We start from the raw sequence: 17,220 nt of genomic DNA on the forward strand, positions 1-17,220 counted from the left end.
ATTAAAGAGACAAAATATTTAATTAGATAATTGAATGGAAGATACAAAACATGTAATTATGAAATTAAACAAATATTTTTAAATAAAAATATTAAACACTAAAGATGAAATATTTGAGATCATTAAACATTTAAAAAATACAGTTAAACAAGAAGAATATTAAACATTTTTAAAAAATACAAAACATTTAATTAGATTATTAAACATTTAAAAAGACAAAACATTTAATTAAAAAATTAAATGTTTAATTTGAAAATTAAATCTTAAAGACAATAAAACTTTAAATAGGAATTAAACAGAAAATACAATGAAGCATTTAAATAGAAGATTAAACATTAAAAGGTGGTAAAACATTTAAAAAGAAAAACCTTAACAAAGATTTAATCAAAAAATTAAACATTGGGAAAGAAAAAGGAAATTTTTCAAACAAGCCAATAAAACATTTGAAAAAACAACAATTAAACATTAAAAAGACAACATTTCAAAATCAAATGAGACATTAGAAAAGAATAAAAGGTGAGAAAAGAGCAAAACTAAGCATTTAAGAAGAATCAAACTAAAGACAAAACATTTGAAAAGACACCAGTTAAATTTTAGAAGATCAAATTAAACAGAAGAGACAATAAAAGGATGAAAAAGAGCAAAAACAGATAAAGGTCTTCAAGTGTTTTCTAGTCTGAAATGAAAACATCAAGTTGTTTCTTCAAACATTTCCTCTTTCTATGTTCTTGGTTTGATTGTGGACAGATTTACTAAGAACTCATTTCAGAAAACTGCTTTCCAGATAAAGTCTACTAGTAGTTGAAGGCATTGATCAAACTAATGTTACCTTCTGATCTCCACAAACTTTACTGTTCAGTGAAGAGAATCAAAGTTTGTTAAGGATTTCTAAAAAACCCACAGGTGAAGGTCTGAGAAAAACTCAGATGGATGGTCTAAATGTGAAATCAAGACTCATGGTCACAAGTTTTAAGGCTTCTGTTAACCAGAAAGTTCAAACTAACAGAGAAGTAGTGAGAAACTTTTAAAACTTCAGTCCTCAGAGTGTCTGAAGGTTCAAACTAACAGAGAAGTACTGAGAAACTTTTAAAATTTCAGTCCTCAGACTGTCTGAAGGTTCAAACTAACAGAGAAGTACTGAGAAACTTTTAAGATTTCAGTCCTTGGACTGTCTAAAGGTTCAAACTAACAGAGAACTACTCAGGAACTTAGAGGATTTCAGTCCTCGGACTGTCTGAAGGTTCAAACTAACAGAGAACTACTGTGGGACTTAGAAAATTTCAGCCCTCAGACTGTGTGAAAGCTCAGGTCCTGAGGACTCGGGAGGTGTGGAGGCTTTGGAAAGTCTTGGAACTGAGGGTTCCACCCTCCAGCACAAAGGCTGAAGTCCAACCTCCTGAGAAAAACGGTCGAGTCGAGACTCAAGTTAAAAAAAAAACTCGAAAATGACAAAAAATAGATGATAAATGCGCAAAAAAAAGAAGAATTACTATCTGAGCGAGTAGCTCAGGGGGATAAGAGGAGAGACTACAGAGCGGAGGGTCGCAGGTTCAAGACCCACCAGTGGCAGTTTTCTTTCTTTGTCTTTGTCAGGATTTTCAAAAACTTTAAGAAGGGTCTGGTCTTGAACCAGCGACCTGCAGCTCCATAGGCAAATCCTTAACTCACTGAGCTACAGATCAGATGAAAAGAAATAAATTCGTCGTCCCTTTGGCATCGTAGTTCCTGAAGTGACCACATGGGCAGAGCCAAGGCGGGGCCTGGGTGGAGTCAGGGCGGAGAGTAGGCGGGGAGGTGGGTGGCGGCCTCCCTCCTCTACTCCCCACCTCCCACCACACCTTCCCCCGCCCGACGAGTTCTTCGAGTCTCCACGAGTTCCTCGAGTCTCGACAGGTTTTCCCGAGTTTCTGGAGTTTCCACCAGGTCGGAGGCAGAACAAGTTGTCATGAAGAGGTGTTGAAGTCGGCCAGGATGGACTGACTTTTTACAGCGACTAGAAGGAAGACCACTAGAAGAGCAGGTCTTTAACCACCATCCATAAAATCCATGGAGTCGCTCCAGAGAAATGAAGGGAGGTCAACTTTTATCAACCTCCATCCAGATGTTCAACTTGATATCTTTACTTGGACATTTTTAGCACCACAAACCTTTAGTATCACACTTTATTATCCTTTATTAGGACTTTAATGGAATCCACAAGCAGATTTACTTTTTGTTGACAAACTTTATTCTTGTCGTCGTGGGACTGCAGTATTTAAAACTCATCCTTCGATTTGACCTCATGTTTATTAGTTTTAGTGGAGAAAGTTATTTTAATTGTCAATTAATCTCTTAAAAACCAAATAATAAATTGGGTTAGTCAAGAGCTTTACATTTCTTACTTTGTCATATTTTAAGTATGACAAAAAAATATAAAAATAAAGCGTCTTGAGACAATTTGACCTGTAACTGGCGTTATATAAATAAAATAGAATTTAAATTGTATGTATCTTGTAATGTTGGAGTAATTCAGCCATATATGTTAGAAAACACATTTTCTTTATCCATTAATCTGTCATTTCCTCCAGTAATTCATTTCTTGTTTTGGTTTATAAAATGTCAAACCCAAATATATTAGGTTTACTGTCATAAAAACCAAAAAGATTTACATTCATCATGCAGGAATCAGGCAGTTTTTCACTTTTTATCTTAGTTTAGTCAGAAAGATAATTGATAATGTGTGAATTGTTGCAGCTTGTGAGCCGTAGAAGGTTTTAATCTTTGGGGCCGAGTGTCAAAAAACATTTAGAAACCAACATCAACAAAACACTCAACAAAGATTTGAACATCATTAAAGGGAAATCCAACTTTTGCATGACAATGTCTAATTAAAGGACATTAATTTCCAATGTAAATGTGTGATATTCATCCTCTGGAGCTTTCTCTTCACATCGTCTTCCACCAGGACTGGTTTGGTCGGGAGCATGTGCAACAAACATTTGAAAAACTGCACTTTAACATCAATGAATGACACTGAAGTTTAATCTCTACATAAATGAGACTGAGTCTGGATGTGCTGCTCTGTCATTAACTCCTAAGTTTAGGGAAAGTTCAAACAAAAGAGGACAGTTCAGAGAAGACTTGAGAATGAGCTTATTTTGAACAAACATCTCAGACTTTCTGAGCTTCAGCACCTATAGCAAGATATTTTAACAACAAGCAACTCAAGAGATCCAGAAGTTGGCGAGAGTTAGCTTTAGCTGAGCCAAAGAACATGTGGGACGCTAACCTAGCAAACATTTCAGACTTTTCTCTGTGAATTCTGAGAAATAATTTCCTATTTAATGACAGAGCTACACATCTTAACTCAGTCTCATTAAAACAGACTCTAATTCAGTGTCATCCATCCATATTAAAGTGCAGTTACCCAAAATGTTTGTTGCATGAGCTCCAACAAAACCTGTCCAGGTAGAAGGCCACTTTGACAAACAGGAAGTGGAAGATTCCAAGCAGATTTATAGAAGGGGGAACCAGACTGTACTAAGTGTGGTCGAGTATAGAGGGGTGTTTTGTGGGTTTTTAAGGCTGATAATGATTATTAGTGAGACATTTGGAGCAGATATTCATTTGCAGTAAATGAAAGTATTTAAAATCTTGAGTTAAACTTAGAAGAACACAAACTCTAACAGAAAACTTTGTTGATACGTTTTTGTTTTGTTTACAGATGTTAAAGGAGTTTTATTCGTTACGTATAACCAATCAAATCACTCCAGAAGACAGAGCGACCACAGGTAGATAAAGGTTCAGAGCCAAAGTAGCACCATTTTTAAATGTATTCATTACCATAAATCAGTAAAAAATAAAATACTGATAATCAGTAAATCAGTCAGCCCACATTTACTACAATTCTACAATGTATGTCTCTTTCCTTTGACTTGTTATTTGTACAATATATGATGTATATGATGGCGTTTTTTCATACCAAAGGCTATACTATGATGTTTTCTAAGAGACATACGATGCTACTACCGCTGCACTCCTCCTCTGTTGTTTTCTGGATTGTACTCAGCTGCATGCATTCGTCCACCCGGCCTCCGTTGACTCGTCCCGCCTGCCGTCTCTGGAGCTGAAGCTGGATTGGAACAGACCAAAGTACAGTCCAATCACGATGCCAGCTGCCTCTCAAAAGGCTCCTTCATCTGGCAGGTGGCGGCACTTCTTCTGAGGGGAAGCTGAGCTGGCCCGGCAGAACTTTGGAGATGTGTTCCAGTGGTTGGTGGATGTGTGGGGAGATAGAGAGGGACCTTTGAATTGTTCAAAAAGGAAAACAGGGAACCCATTGGTAGTTTTAGTTTAGGGTGCTACTGCGGTGTGTTTTTGGGTTTTAAGAGGTGAACAGGAAGAGTTTTTTTTTCGTATTGATTATCTTTTACTTTGTTCCTGGTTGGAATGCCCATCAATGTCAACATGAAGTTCACTTTTAGTTCTGTTTATTTATTTTTATTTTACTAACACCCATTTGTTTTTAACCCCCTCACATGTTGTGTTGTTGTAAACTTCCTCTTTCAAATAAATTCTCGTCTAACCCTCTGGAAACCAGCGTTTGGACTGTTTTTGTGTTGCTCCTCACCTACTGACAGCTGTGGACTAAAGGCTATACTGTGATGTTTTTAGAGCGACATGCTATACTATGATGTTTGTTGGGCGACACGCTATACTATAGGCTTTTTTAATTGACATATTACTGTGACGTTGTTTTGTTTTTGTTTTTTTTTTGTTTTTTTTAGCAACATATAAGAATTCGAACTGTTGTAAAAGTTACTATACTTTTATTTGTGCAATGAAATTATTATTCTATGGCATTTTTTAGATGACATATACACTGATGTTTTCTTGAATAACATACTATTTTGACAATATACTGCACTATGACATTTTTTGAACCACATATCATACATGACTATTTTAGGCAACATCCTATCATTTTACGCTTTTTGAACCACATAATAATCTATGTTTTGTTTTTTTTTTCTTGCCAACATGCTGTACTATGAACTACAGGCCATACTATGTTATTCTTGAGTAAAGCATACTATACTTTGACATTTTCTGAACTACATCCTATACTATGGCGTTACACACAGAGTGCTTTGGTTACATGTTGATATATAATCTAGATTTTTTTTCTGTTTTGTTTTTTGACGGGATTACCACAGACCTGACTGTGAACACAGTTGACACCCACCTCAGGGAGACGCTGCCTAAGATCTCAAGGCTGCTTGGTCGTGGTCTTTCTGGCACGTACTCTTCCAAGATGAGCCGGGAAGTTTAACACTGATGGAATGACACCAGGTCTAAGCTGACAAACTTCCAATTCCTCCTCAACCCATAGTCTCTGGGAAACCTACATGGAGTAAGAAAAGTAGACAGAGAAGTAATTAAGTCTGTACACAACATATTAAAAAGAAATCATGTTAATACATTAAGTACAAAGAACCGAATTCGCCAATATACTGGAGACCAGAGCTATTTAATTTGATAAGTATAACCTTGTTTAGTAACATTTCAATTATTTGAGAGCAGTCCTAAAGAACTGCCTGTAATCCCAATCATAAAATGGGTTTGGAGGAAGAACATAGATGGTAATCTGGATATACATGAGTTAGCCTTTGTAACTACTATTGGTAGTATTGGTGGTAGTAATAGCAATGTGACTACTACTACTAGTAGTAACTGCTGCTGCTGATACTGGCACTGCTACTACAACTTGTAATACTATTACAAATGCTGATACTACTTCTACGACTCTAACAGCTGTTTATACTACTACTGCTGCTTGTACTTTTAGTATTACTACTACTGCTTGTACAACTATACTACAGCTACTATTAATCGTCTGGTATTTGGTTGTCAAGCTGCTAGCTCGCCTTAGCGTTTTGCTAGTGGCTAACTAGTTAGCTCTCATAGACTGGAAGCTCTCAAGATTTCATAATGAAAAAAGAGCCAAAAACTATTCTTACCTATGAAAAGTCATTCCAAGTTTCCTTGTCTCAATCGTACGACGTAGTGTGTAATTGTATGCAGCACAGCGAGACGGCATACTTGTTGTTTCCGTTTTCACGCCGTCTACATCAACGGAATGCACTGAAACTTTGCCCCCACTAGCTTAGCCTCGCTGTAGCACGCAGCTCAAAGGGGCGTGTCCTATCTACTCATTCATGTCTATGAGAACAACGGTGGCTGCATATAAGGACGCCAGACGTTGATTAGCTGCGTAAATACCATTATATACAGTCTATGGTAAATGCGTATGTGAATCGCATCATTGGCTGCAGCAGCCAGTCACCGTCACTCACTGACTCACATTGAAAAGTAGCACAGAATGAATTGTTACGTGTTTATTTTATATACAATTTAGGTTGTATTTTTTTTTTTTGTGCGCAGCACAGATTTTCTGTGCGCGGAGAGCGTGTCAGCAGTGCGCAATTGCGCACGCGCGCAGTTTAGAGGGAACAGTGCTCCCAGCCAAAACACTCTCAGTGTTGCAGGTATAGAAATTCCTGAGCTTAAAGTCCCTCAGGCGTCTGAGGTTGTAGAGACGCTGTCAAGCTTTCTTCACCAGGGTGTTAATGTGACAGGACCACGTTAGGTCCTGCGTGATGTTAGCATCCAAGTACTTGAAGCTCTCCACCTCTGTTCCGCTGATCCTGAGTGGGTGGTATGCTCTCTGCTGCTTCTTGCTGTAGTCTACAATCAGCTCCTTGGTCTTGCTGATGTTCAGGAGGAGGCTGTTGTCTCTGCACCAGTCCTCCAGGTGGGTGTTCTCCATCAAATAGTCCTCCTCTTTGTTGGAGACTGATTTGAACCTCTCACACCCTAAGCGAGAATCATACCCCTTGACCAATGAGCCAAGTTTCATAGGAACTTTTTTGCTAAATTTGCTGAAAAACTCTTTACATCCTGATGTCAAGCAATAATCAAGTGTTCTGATAATAATCATTTAAAAATTTGTTATTTGTATCCTAATCATTGCAGTTGCTCAGCATGAGATGACTGGATGATTGAAGCCCATCTGCCTGTGCATCAATGGACTTCTCGATAAGGCTCAGTGGACACATTAAGCCATTTTTCATTGAAGGAACTTGCAGGCAGTGGTAAAGCCATCCAAACCTTTGTAAGCTTTCTGACCGCTCCTGCAGAACCTTTTTCAGTGTTATTCAAGAGGAAAAAGCTTCCTACTCCAGACTAGGTACTTCTCAGTGGCCCTGAAACAGTGCTGTGTGGGTCCTGATGCTGATTGGTTCACCTTCAAGAAACAATAGGTGCCATTTTTTTTTCTGCACTCTCATCTTCTTCTCTCTGACATCACCATCAAGAACGAAAAATTTGCCTTACAGCCTCCATTGTTCTACTTCATACGTGCTCACAGAATGGGAATTACATCCAATAACTGCTATCTGTTGTTGTTTTGGTGCACTCTGAGCTGTTGGATCCTACACTGCAATGAAAAGGCCTATTACGAAGTCGTTCCTGTAAACGTTCGCATCATCTCGTGCTTGCCCCGAGGTCCTGCAGTGAACAGTCACCTCTCACTAGAGCAATAAGCAGATAGCATAAGAACTGCAGTAAAAGCACAGCCACACTTTATACTTCCACCTAAACCTGCAGCATTTTGCACTGCTAAACATGTCAGATGATCAGGTAGATTGGTATTCATGTCTTTTAGCGTTGCATCCTTTTCCAGTTTAGAGTGTGTCGACATATATCTGTGATACTGCCACCAAACAACTGTCATTTGATGGTATTTTATCTTCTGTTAGACTATGTTGGCTTTGAATGGGGGTTTTCAGATAGTGTGCGTTCATGTGTTTTGGAGGAGTGGCTATGAAGGGAGATAGTGTTGTTTTTTGTTGTATTTAGTTTTTTAATGCTGTAGAACTACTGTTGCAAAAAATCATTATTATCTATTATATATATATATATATATATATATATATATATATATATGCTTTTATTATTTTCTATTATTTATATCTTTAATTTATTTTGTTTAGTTTTATTTTTGCTATTTTTTTCTATATTTGGGTTTATATATTATTCTTATTTTTTTGTTTTATTCTATTTTTTTCAAAAAAAATTCACAGGGTTTTTCTCATTTCTCAATACTTTTAGTTTTATTTTCTTTTTTGTTAATTTTTTTCTATATTTGCGTTTATAGCCATCCATCCATCCATCCATCCATCCATCCATCCATCCATCCATCCATCTTTCTTTTTTTTGGTTTTGTTCTGTTTTATTTTTATTTTTATTCTATATTTGGGTCTTGCAGGGTTAAACAGAATTGACTCTTGCTAGTTTCAACCCCAAATAATCTGGCTTCAAATTTGTTATCCATATTCATGCCCTCACAGGATTAATTGTAATCACAATGGTTCCCTCACCTTTTCAACACTTTACAAAATATGAGACAAAATCAATGGAATTCTCATGTCTCATCTGTACTTTGTGTTAACTTAACCAGCTAAGCTATATTATGTATGTGTCTGTAAAAGAGGTAAACATAGTAACTGTGAGAACAACACAAACAGTGTGTTCCAGTATCAATACTACCATAGTGTACAGTTATCTTCCACAACATATTATGTGAAAAATATCCGGATGTCGTACTACATACTTGTACTTACAGATATTGCAGTCTGTCTAGTAGCATGCTTTCCTGGCCATTCTGACCCACAGTCCTCTGTGTAGTTATATCACATACATCGCACAAAGATAGATGATATCACACTACGGACTGCAATGGTCAAACCTTGAGGCACAATATTTTGACAGAGTATTATGTCCCCATTGTATGCATACTGAATGAAACAGTACTTTGTAGGGGAGCTGCAGTACGTGCTGTAAATAAAAATAGAAAGTACGACATTTGAAGGGTTAGAGTTAGGGTTAATCCAAGACTAAGGACAGTTAAGCAGTCCTACAAGCCTGGCTGTAGAACATCATTTTTCAACACCTTAAACTTATACAATCCACACTGTCATTTTTAATAGCTGGATAGTAACACGTTTTTTTGTTGTTGTTGTTGTTCAAGCTATGGGTCTTTTAATTTGGAAGAGAATAACAGATCATTACAGTGCCAGCTCTACAGGTTCACATCAACACAGAATAAGGCTGCAATGATTATTTGGATTGTTGATTACTCTAAACTTGATTTTATTTCTTAATTAATCAATTACTTGTTTGTTCTAGAAATGTCAGAAAATGCATTTCAAGGGTCTAAGAAGTATTGTCAAATGTGTTGTCCACAACCCAAAGATTTTCAGTTTTTGTCACAGAGGAGGATAGAAACTAGGAAATATTAACATTAAGGAAGAATTAGTTCATTAATTTTTACTTTTTCTTTTAGAAAATACTCAAACCAATTAATTATGTAAATCATCAAAGGTTAATTTAATACTTGACAACTAATCAATAGCAGCTTTAACACAGAAGGAACAGGATGGTAGACCAGCCTTATTAACACATGGAATACCAAGTTTAGAGGTTCATAAGTAGCTGGCCAGATAGACATGAATTCAGATAAAATCATAATATTTAATATGTTACAGTCAATCAGTCGCTGCCTGAAGTCTTAGAGACATCAGCAGACACTTTGCATCTGTATGTGAAGCTCTGCAGCTTCTGTTTGTTGTTTAGTCAGAAGGATTCTAACTCAATCAGACTGAGACCAGCTGATTGACTCGGCCAGTCAAGCTTTTTTGGCAGCATATTTAGAATCATTGTTCAGCTAAATGAGATAACATCATGAGTTTTTCTGTACATAACTCACCCAGGAATCAAGTTTTCAGCCTGCTTCACTGACAAATCTGAAGGTATCAGGTCAAAACCTCCACTCCTGTTTCACAGACATCGCCTGCTGCAATTGTACAATTTTCTGCAATTTCACCCCCATCTCTGATGGCAGATGTCGTGCTGCATTTAAAACCCTCCTCTAGTCCAGCTGATGCCTTTACCTTGACATGTTTCATCAAAGTTTGGGTGGAGGTTGCAAGTTCCCTTCCCACTCTGTGTCCGTCCTCTTATGAAACAGATTGCCATTTATCCTGCTCTCTAATGTAACTAGACCAGTCTACAAACTACTGTTTACTGGCAAAATCCTGAAAAAACAGGCTTCTGTGTTTTTCCCAAGAAATATTTAGCAACCAAGTGTGTAAATAATTTGGATTCAAACTTCTATTTAAAGAGAAAAGCTTCATCTCCCCTACATTTTTTTCCACATTGTATCTATCACTAAAGAGCAAAAATGAATCTAAGCTACTTAAATATCCATCCATCATCTATACATCGCTTAATCCTCATTAGGGTCGTGGGGGGCTGGAGTCTATCCCAGCTGACTTGGGGAGAAGGCAGGACAGGTCACCAGTCTACATATACAGACAAACAATCACACTCGCATTCACATCTATGGGCAACTTAGAATCACAAATTAACCTCAGCATGATTTTGGACTGTGGGAGGAAGCCGGAGTACCCGGAGAAAACCCATGCATGCACCCCATGCAGAAAGATCGGGGAAAGGCTGGGAGGTGAACCAGGGATCTTCTAGCTGCAAGGTGAAAGTGCTAACCACCAAGCCACAGGCAGCCCCCTGTCTAAATATAAAAAATCTAAGACCTTTTAATGTCCTATAAATGCACAGTTTTCCCTTCATGAATAGTTCTCCTGAATATCAAAAGGAGCCTAAGCACTTAAGTGCCCATTAAAAGACTTACAGCTAATTAATGCAGTGTTTGTCTCATCTCAGTAATTAACTATTATGCTTCTGAGCACTGGGTGGAGTTTAGTAAAAAAAAAAAAAAAAGAAAAAAAAAGAAAAGAAGTTAAAAAATAATTAATTCTTTAATAAAAAATACATTTATAAATTCGGCAGCATGAACTTCATTTCCATCAGCCCAGGAGGAGAGAAACAATGAAAACCAACTGTACAGTAGGCATTTATAACCAAACACATTCTGGGAAGCAAATACATAAAAAATGAGGAAGAAATGGCAGGAGGAACAGCAAAAAACATTTAACTGACTGTAAAATAGCTGAAAAGAAACAGATGGAACAAACAAAACAGAACCGAAGAGTTTTCTAACATCAGAGTTTCAACACCACAACAGGACGACGTCGCTTTGGGTTGATCAAAACACCACGAGGTTCACTTCAGTCCTTCTAATAACAACTACAGCAGCTTGGTACAAAGACGAACAACACTGTGGAGGCAGATCTCACATCCAGGCGTCCTCATGCACTGGATTCACAATCTGCTTCACCTGAATCAGTGCTTAAGGACGGCTTTATCGCACTCTGGGGAGGAAAACTGAGTCACAAAACATTTTAGACTGAAAACAGTGTCTTCTGAAGTATTGGGAGAGATCCTTAACGGTGGAATCTGGCCGGGAGGCTACAGATTTTACAGCAGCCGTATTGCACACAGGTGTCTCTCAAAATCAGTCCTGTACATCCGTTATGAATAAACCAAACCTTGTATTTAGCCTCTTAAATTGCCCAGGTTTGTTGTGGCTTTGTAGTAGCTTTTTTTTTTTTTTTAAGAGGCCGTTTCTGCCTGAAAATTTCGTACTCGGACATGTCACATACTAAGGCGTTTCATGGGCATATGTAGGGAAGGTTAGAGGGCACACATGTGGTCAGACACATAAATATGGGTACCTTTCTTGGTTGGCAAATAGGGTTTCTTTTTTCTACACAAAGAAGCCCCACTCAGATCATGGGTATCTGTAAAGGATTGTTTCCGACATTTGGTTTCCCGCATAAAAGTGAATTTTGAAATTCAAAGTATGCGGAGCGCCTTTTGTTCCCCTTCCTTTCAGTCCTTCACTATGTGGAATAAAAAAACCAGGACAGGCCCAAAATCTTCTCTGTGCTGACTGGCTCTACTGTGACAGTATAGTCAGAAAATGTATTGTCACGTCCAGCAGTGAGTTCATTCAGAGCCGACGTGTCCTCCCACTTTTAAATTATTGCCCCCAAAGCTGCTGACCCAAATATCACAGTGGTGCTTTCCAGTGATGATTATGGGACAGGATCTGCGCCTTGGGGTGAATTTCACTACGCCGCTGTTATTAGCTGCCAACGTAGTCTGGGTGTTTGCAGAAAACACCACGCTGGCAGCAGTTTTCAGCTGATGCAAAGGAGTTTCTGCGTAGGCAAAGTGCTTAGAGGGAGGAAATAAGGAAAGACTACATCTGGGGTGTAGGAAGTTTCCACTGACTGGGTGGCCCTTTTTTTTCTCTTGTGAATTAGTATTTAAAGGTGGAGTCTGCAATTCCGTTGATATTTACCTAGTTAACATGTTTAAGTTGGTTAGCAACTGCTGCCTATTACGAGCAGTCTTAACATTTAGCATTTAACAGCTAAGTCTGACTATCTAGAATTAAAATTACAGATATGAATATCATTTTGACTAGTTTTAATTACACAGTTAGGCAGAATTTTAACTACAGATGTTTATAAACGCAGCTTTCCTTTGGATATTGGTCCAACAAAGCTCTTTAACGGTGTTAGAGGAAGTGATGGTGCCTGCTGCGGTTAAGATCATTCGAAAATGGTGTGAAATAGAAGAAATTTGAGGTAAAAATTTACAATCTTGGCCTCAGGCTACAAGCTAGCTTTTGATGTAACTATCGATATCTGCAACGTCATTTGCCCAAGCTAAAATTCCAATTCAAGGTATCTGTAATTATAAGGCAGAATTCCACTTAGAGATATCGACATCATTCATCGTTGAAACCTAATTTATATATCTAAACAATTACCTTGAATTGAGGAAAAGATATCTTGAAGTAGAATTAGACTGAAAGTACAACTGATCATAATTCAGGTACAAATATACGCAATTCACATTGTGGAAATCTGCATCTGAACTGTGGAGATCTGTAATGAGAAACAACATAAACATGGATCGTGAAAGTGACATTTGTTCTACAAGAATGATGATGTTGATATCTAAAATGTTCTTTTCAATTTGGAAGAAGTGAATTACAGGTTAAAACAGCTAAAGAAATGCATTGACTTAGAATCGCTTACTCCACCTTTAAGGGACAGATGGTAAAAATCTAATTCGAAAAATGTTATGACTCAAAATGGACATAACAGTCTTCTCTGTCTCTGAGGATAATCTTCAGAATATGTTTAAACAATATACTAATACTTGAAACAGTTGCCACAAAAACATACATGCCTCTTTATAAGGAGTATTTTGTTTATACCCTTAGAATATAAATTAGACATTTTCGTAGGTCTTTAAAAGAAGAACTACTTCTCCAGTCTGTATTTCCATTAATTGTCCTAAATACTGAGCACTGACTGCATTGTGACCAACTTCCCTCTTCATACCATAATTTTATTGAGGGCTGATTTAAAAAAAAAAAAAAAAAATTATAGACAAATATCAATCAGTCTCTTTTGCAGTGGTATTCTTTCTGCACTTTCCTCCACAGGCTTTCAGCAGCAGACAAGCTTCACAATCATGTCTCCACCCCTCTTAATAACAGTTAACAGGCAAAATTATCCCCTGTGCAATATTAGCCTTGACAGCCAATTAAATTTTGCACTCTATTGTGCTCAGACATGTCAGAGGTACTTTGATTTTTAAAATTGGTCTTCACAAAATGTACTTGGAAGTGACGCTAACACAGGAGGTTGACCTTTAATGAACTGTATGGACATTATATAGGTTCAGTGCTGAGAGTTCAGTAAAATGTGTTTTTTTTTTTGTCAATACAATGACTTCTTGGCAGAGTGTTGATCTTTTCAGAAAGTGCTACTGTTTATATTGTGCTCATCATCTCATTTTGGCCTCTTCAGGTTCACTTTCAAACTGGCTTTGCTAAAGAAAAGCTCACTGCAGTTGGTCAACAGTGTAATTGTGGCAGTGAGAGGATCTGACATCCGAGTTTAGTAGCAGCACCCAGAATCTGTTACGCTGTGGGGGTCCGTCAGGGTGACGCGTTTCAGGCTCACCCACTGGCCCTGAACATATAAGTGCAGTCATTTTTGCCCTTTAAAAAAACCTTTGATTGATGGTGGATGGTGGTAGACAATTTCTCAGCAAGTGCAACAATCACAAAACTTTCAGACACAAGTCTTTTTTCACTCATGGTACGGTCAGTACAAATGGAGCCATCGCGAATATTTTGTGCTTGATTCTTGAATTACAGTCTTCTAATTGGAGACGTGACTGAAGCATCGAACAGAAAGAGTCAGGAGAAGATTCACCTCCTCTGATGATGTTTCACTGAGGACGAAGTTCCAATCAGAGCTCAGCAGCTTCAGATTTCTGTCACCGTCTGGAAATGTAAAGACGATTTAGATTAGATTGAGAAAATGATGAGATGAAATGGTAAAACCTCCTGACTTAACTTGAATAATATTCATATTGTCTTGCAAGAGATTTCCACTTTGAGCATCTGTGTGGTAGTTTGGTGCCACATGGGGCTGCAACTAACAATTATTTCCATTGGTGATGAATCAGTAGATTATTTTCTTGTCAAATTGATGAGTTTTTTTATCTATAAGAAGTCAGAAAATGGTGAAAATTGTCGACCAGTGTTTCTATCACTGTCTTGATTTGTTCACAACCCAAATATATTTAGTTAAAGGAGCTGGAATCACATAATTTAGACTTTTTTCTTTAAAAAAATACTCAAACTAACTGATTGATTTTCTAAATAATTGGAGATTAACGTATTACTCAGAAAATAATCAATAAACTGTTGTAGCTCTTGCGCTGAGTAGTGTACGGGACAGGGGAAAGGCCCAAAAACGGCGAGACTACACAAAGTCAGCTGTTTGTATTTTGGCGGAAAATGTTCATCTCAGAACCACGTCTGGGACAAAGTCAGTCTGCTGCTGCTTTTATCAACAAGAGCAGACTTTATACTCGCAGCAAATGCACAACAATGACAGAATAATGTTTGCGATGTAAATAAACCACTTTAATTCATCTCTCCACCCAGAAGATGTTTGAATTAGCATATAAAAATATGTTTATTGTGTCTGAAGCAGGAGCGTCAGTAAATCAGTCTGCACCGATCTATAAAAATGATCCTGACAGTACCTGTCGTCCACAACTGCTTTAGACTCAACATGAACAGTTTCTGCTTCAGTTCATTAGATCCCTGCAGCCATCTGAAGGAAGCAGGTCACATATGTTGACAAATGTGCTGCCTTTGACTTCAGAAGTGCCAGAGTGTAACAAACATCTGCTTTGTTTACCTCCATTAAATCATACTTTGCTACAAAATAGCTCCATTCAGTTCTACATACATCAGACCAGTGCGTTATAACACAGAACTGAGGTTTTTATGTGGGAGACGTTATACTACTATGGCTCATTGTTCCCCTGTATCTTTCTTTTCAGCAAAGGCAGAATTTCATGTTTTATTTTTGAAGCCCATGACGATACAAATAGTGCCCTGTCATGTTTTACACTGTCACGTCTAGAAAACAAGAAAAATGAAAGAGAAATATCTCAAACCGATACAGCCTTAGAAATGAATTTATCAACATCTTTAATTATATACTTCCATCATCGTTGTACAAGTTAAGTAAAAACCAAAATCATCTGCGACAGGCTGTGGGCTGCCGTGCTGCTCTGGATTGTTCAGACAAATACATACATACATACATACATACACACACACACGTGTATATATATATATATATATATATATATATATATATATATATATATATATATATATATATATATATATATATATATACACGTGTATCCAACAATATTTGTTTGCCAAACACCTAAACTTTAGACTGAGCGCCATCATAAATCCCAGATCTGACTCGTTCCTTCTGACAGCCACATGAACAATATGTGACTGAAAGTAAACTCAACGTTAAATCAACATAACTTGTGTTAAATTATCAGTGTTAGATTAACGTTAGATTACTTTTTTGTGCATCTTGGCTCTTGCATGCATGTTTGTCTTAGTTGTCTTGTTGCCGGTTCATATTGTAATTTGTAGACAAATTTAGTCTGTTTACTTCTGAGAACAGCCAGATAACACTACAGCCTGACACATTATGTTACTGAAAGGAAGGAGTTTCTTAATTAACAGCAGCTCGACAGGTCAAACTGATGAATCTAGTGAACTGAAGCAATTTTCGGCGGCAGGGGAAACTGATCAGGAGCTGGACTGTTTTTCCACAGATGCTGCAGTAAACAAACAGGCCATTTGTCCGTTTTGAACATTATTGTTTAGCTCTATATTCATTGACGAAAACTGCAAAACATTTGGTCGCCATCTTGGAATATCACTTTATATTTAGTATCACTTTCTGAGTCAAAAATAGGTAATCAAAGAATATTTTTTGTCATATATTTCATTAATGAATGTAACTCTAGAGGTGAAACTGGCTAGGAGTGAATTTATTAACCACCACACCTTATAGTTTATATTCAACTTCATCCAGCCTTTGGACATGAACCAAAATCACAGATATGCTTGAAGACTCTAATACGATTTGGTTAACACAAAGCTTTGTACTTCTTGTTGCACTTGTGCAGCTAAAATGGGGCCTTATTTGTTCCGATAATATAATCTTCTTCCATACACTATATTTTTCTTTATGAATAGTTGAACAAAATGGAAAACTTTCTCAGTGTAGCAGCCAAATAAGAGCCTCAGCCTCATTAATAGAAGACAGCGGTGTTCTCATTGCATCATTCTGCTGCCTGTCTGCGTTCTGTACATGTAGTAAGCAAAGGTGCAGTAACAATATAGTTAGAAGGGAGAATCTCCAGCAGACCAACTAGAAATCAGATTTTAATGGTATGTTTTCTCATGTCAGTGTGAGGGAAAAAGTCAAATATTAGTAAATTAAATTTCTGGAAAATGTCCAAATAGGTATTCAACAGACATTAGTGTCACAGATGCCAGATGTCTTCAAGAAAGAACAAAGGCTCTGGCTTCGATGAAAAGTCAAGACAGATGAAGAAGAGAGCAGTCGATTAAAAGTAACAGATTTTTTGTCACAGGTCATGACCCGAAGTTGAGCAAACAAAGCTGCAGAGCACAGTACCTCTGTCTTGTTGTGGATCCATAGTTATCTAACATCTGAGTGCTGGCCACCTCCAGGTTCCAGTCACACATCTCCAGCAGCTTTAGACACTCCAACCTGCTCCTCAGACCCAAACAGAACAACTGCTCCACCTGCA

General features: G+C 37.6%; 1 protein-coding gene and 1 long non-coding RNA gene across 11 annotated transcripts in view; both read right to left on the reverse strand.

Moving 5' to 3' along the window:
• Positions 1–353: 353 nt before the first annotated feature.
• LOC129349747 (uncharacterized) lies at positions 354–7,926 on the reverse strand. Its single transcript, XR_008602859.1, has 3 exons — positions 6,000–7,926; positions 5,225–5,383; positions 354–4,283 (listed from the first exon to the last, which is right to left on the reverse strand). It is a non-coding gene; the product is annotated as an uncharacterized LOC129349747 (long non-coding RNA).
• A 2,932-nt stretch (positions 7,927–10,858) lies between these two features.
• Positions 10,859–17,220, reverse strand: part of tnk2b (tyrosine kinase, non-receptor, 2b) — a 72,652-nt gene continuing 66,290 nt past the window's right edge. For all 10 annotated transcript variants that reach the window (XM_055014056.1, XM_055014053.1, XM_055014052.1 and 7 more), the window contains 2 exons: positions 17,085–17,215; positions 10,859–14,332 (listed from right to left, as the gene is read on the reverse strand). In XM_055014056.1, the coding sequence (XP_054870031.1) occupies positions 14,326–14,332; positions 17,085–17,215 (138 nt within the window). In that variant the 3' untranslated portion in view covers positions 10,859–14,325. The remainder of the gene's footprint in view (positions 14,333–17,084; positions 17,216–17,220) is intronic.

Source organism: Amphiprion ocellaris, chromosome 10 (assembly GCF_022539595.1).
Source record: "Amphiprion ocellaris isolate individual 3 ecotype Okinawa chromosome 10, ASM2253959v1, whole genome shotgun sequence".
NCBI lineage: Eukaryota > Metazoa > Chordata > Actinopteri > Pomacentridae > Amphiprion > Amphiprion ocellaris.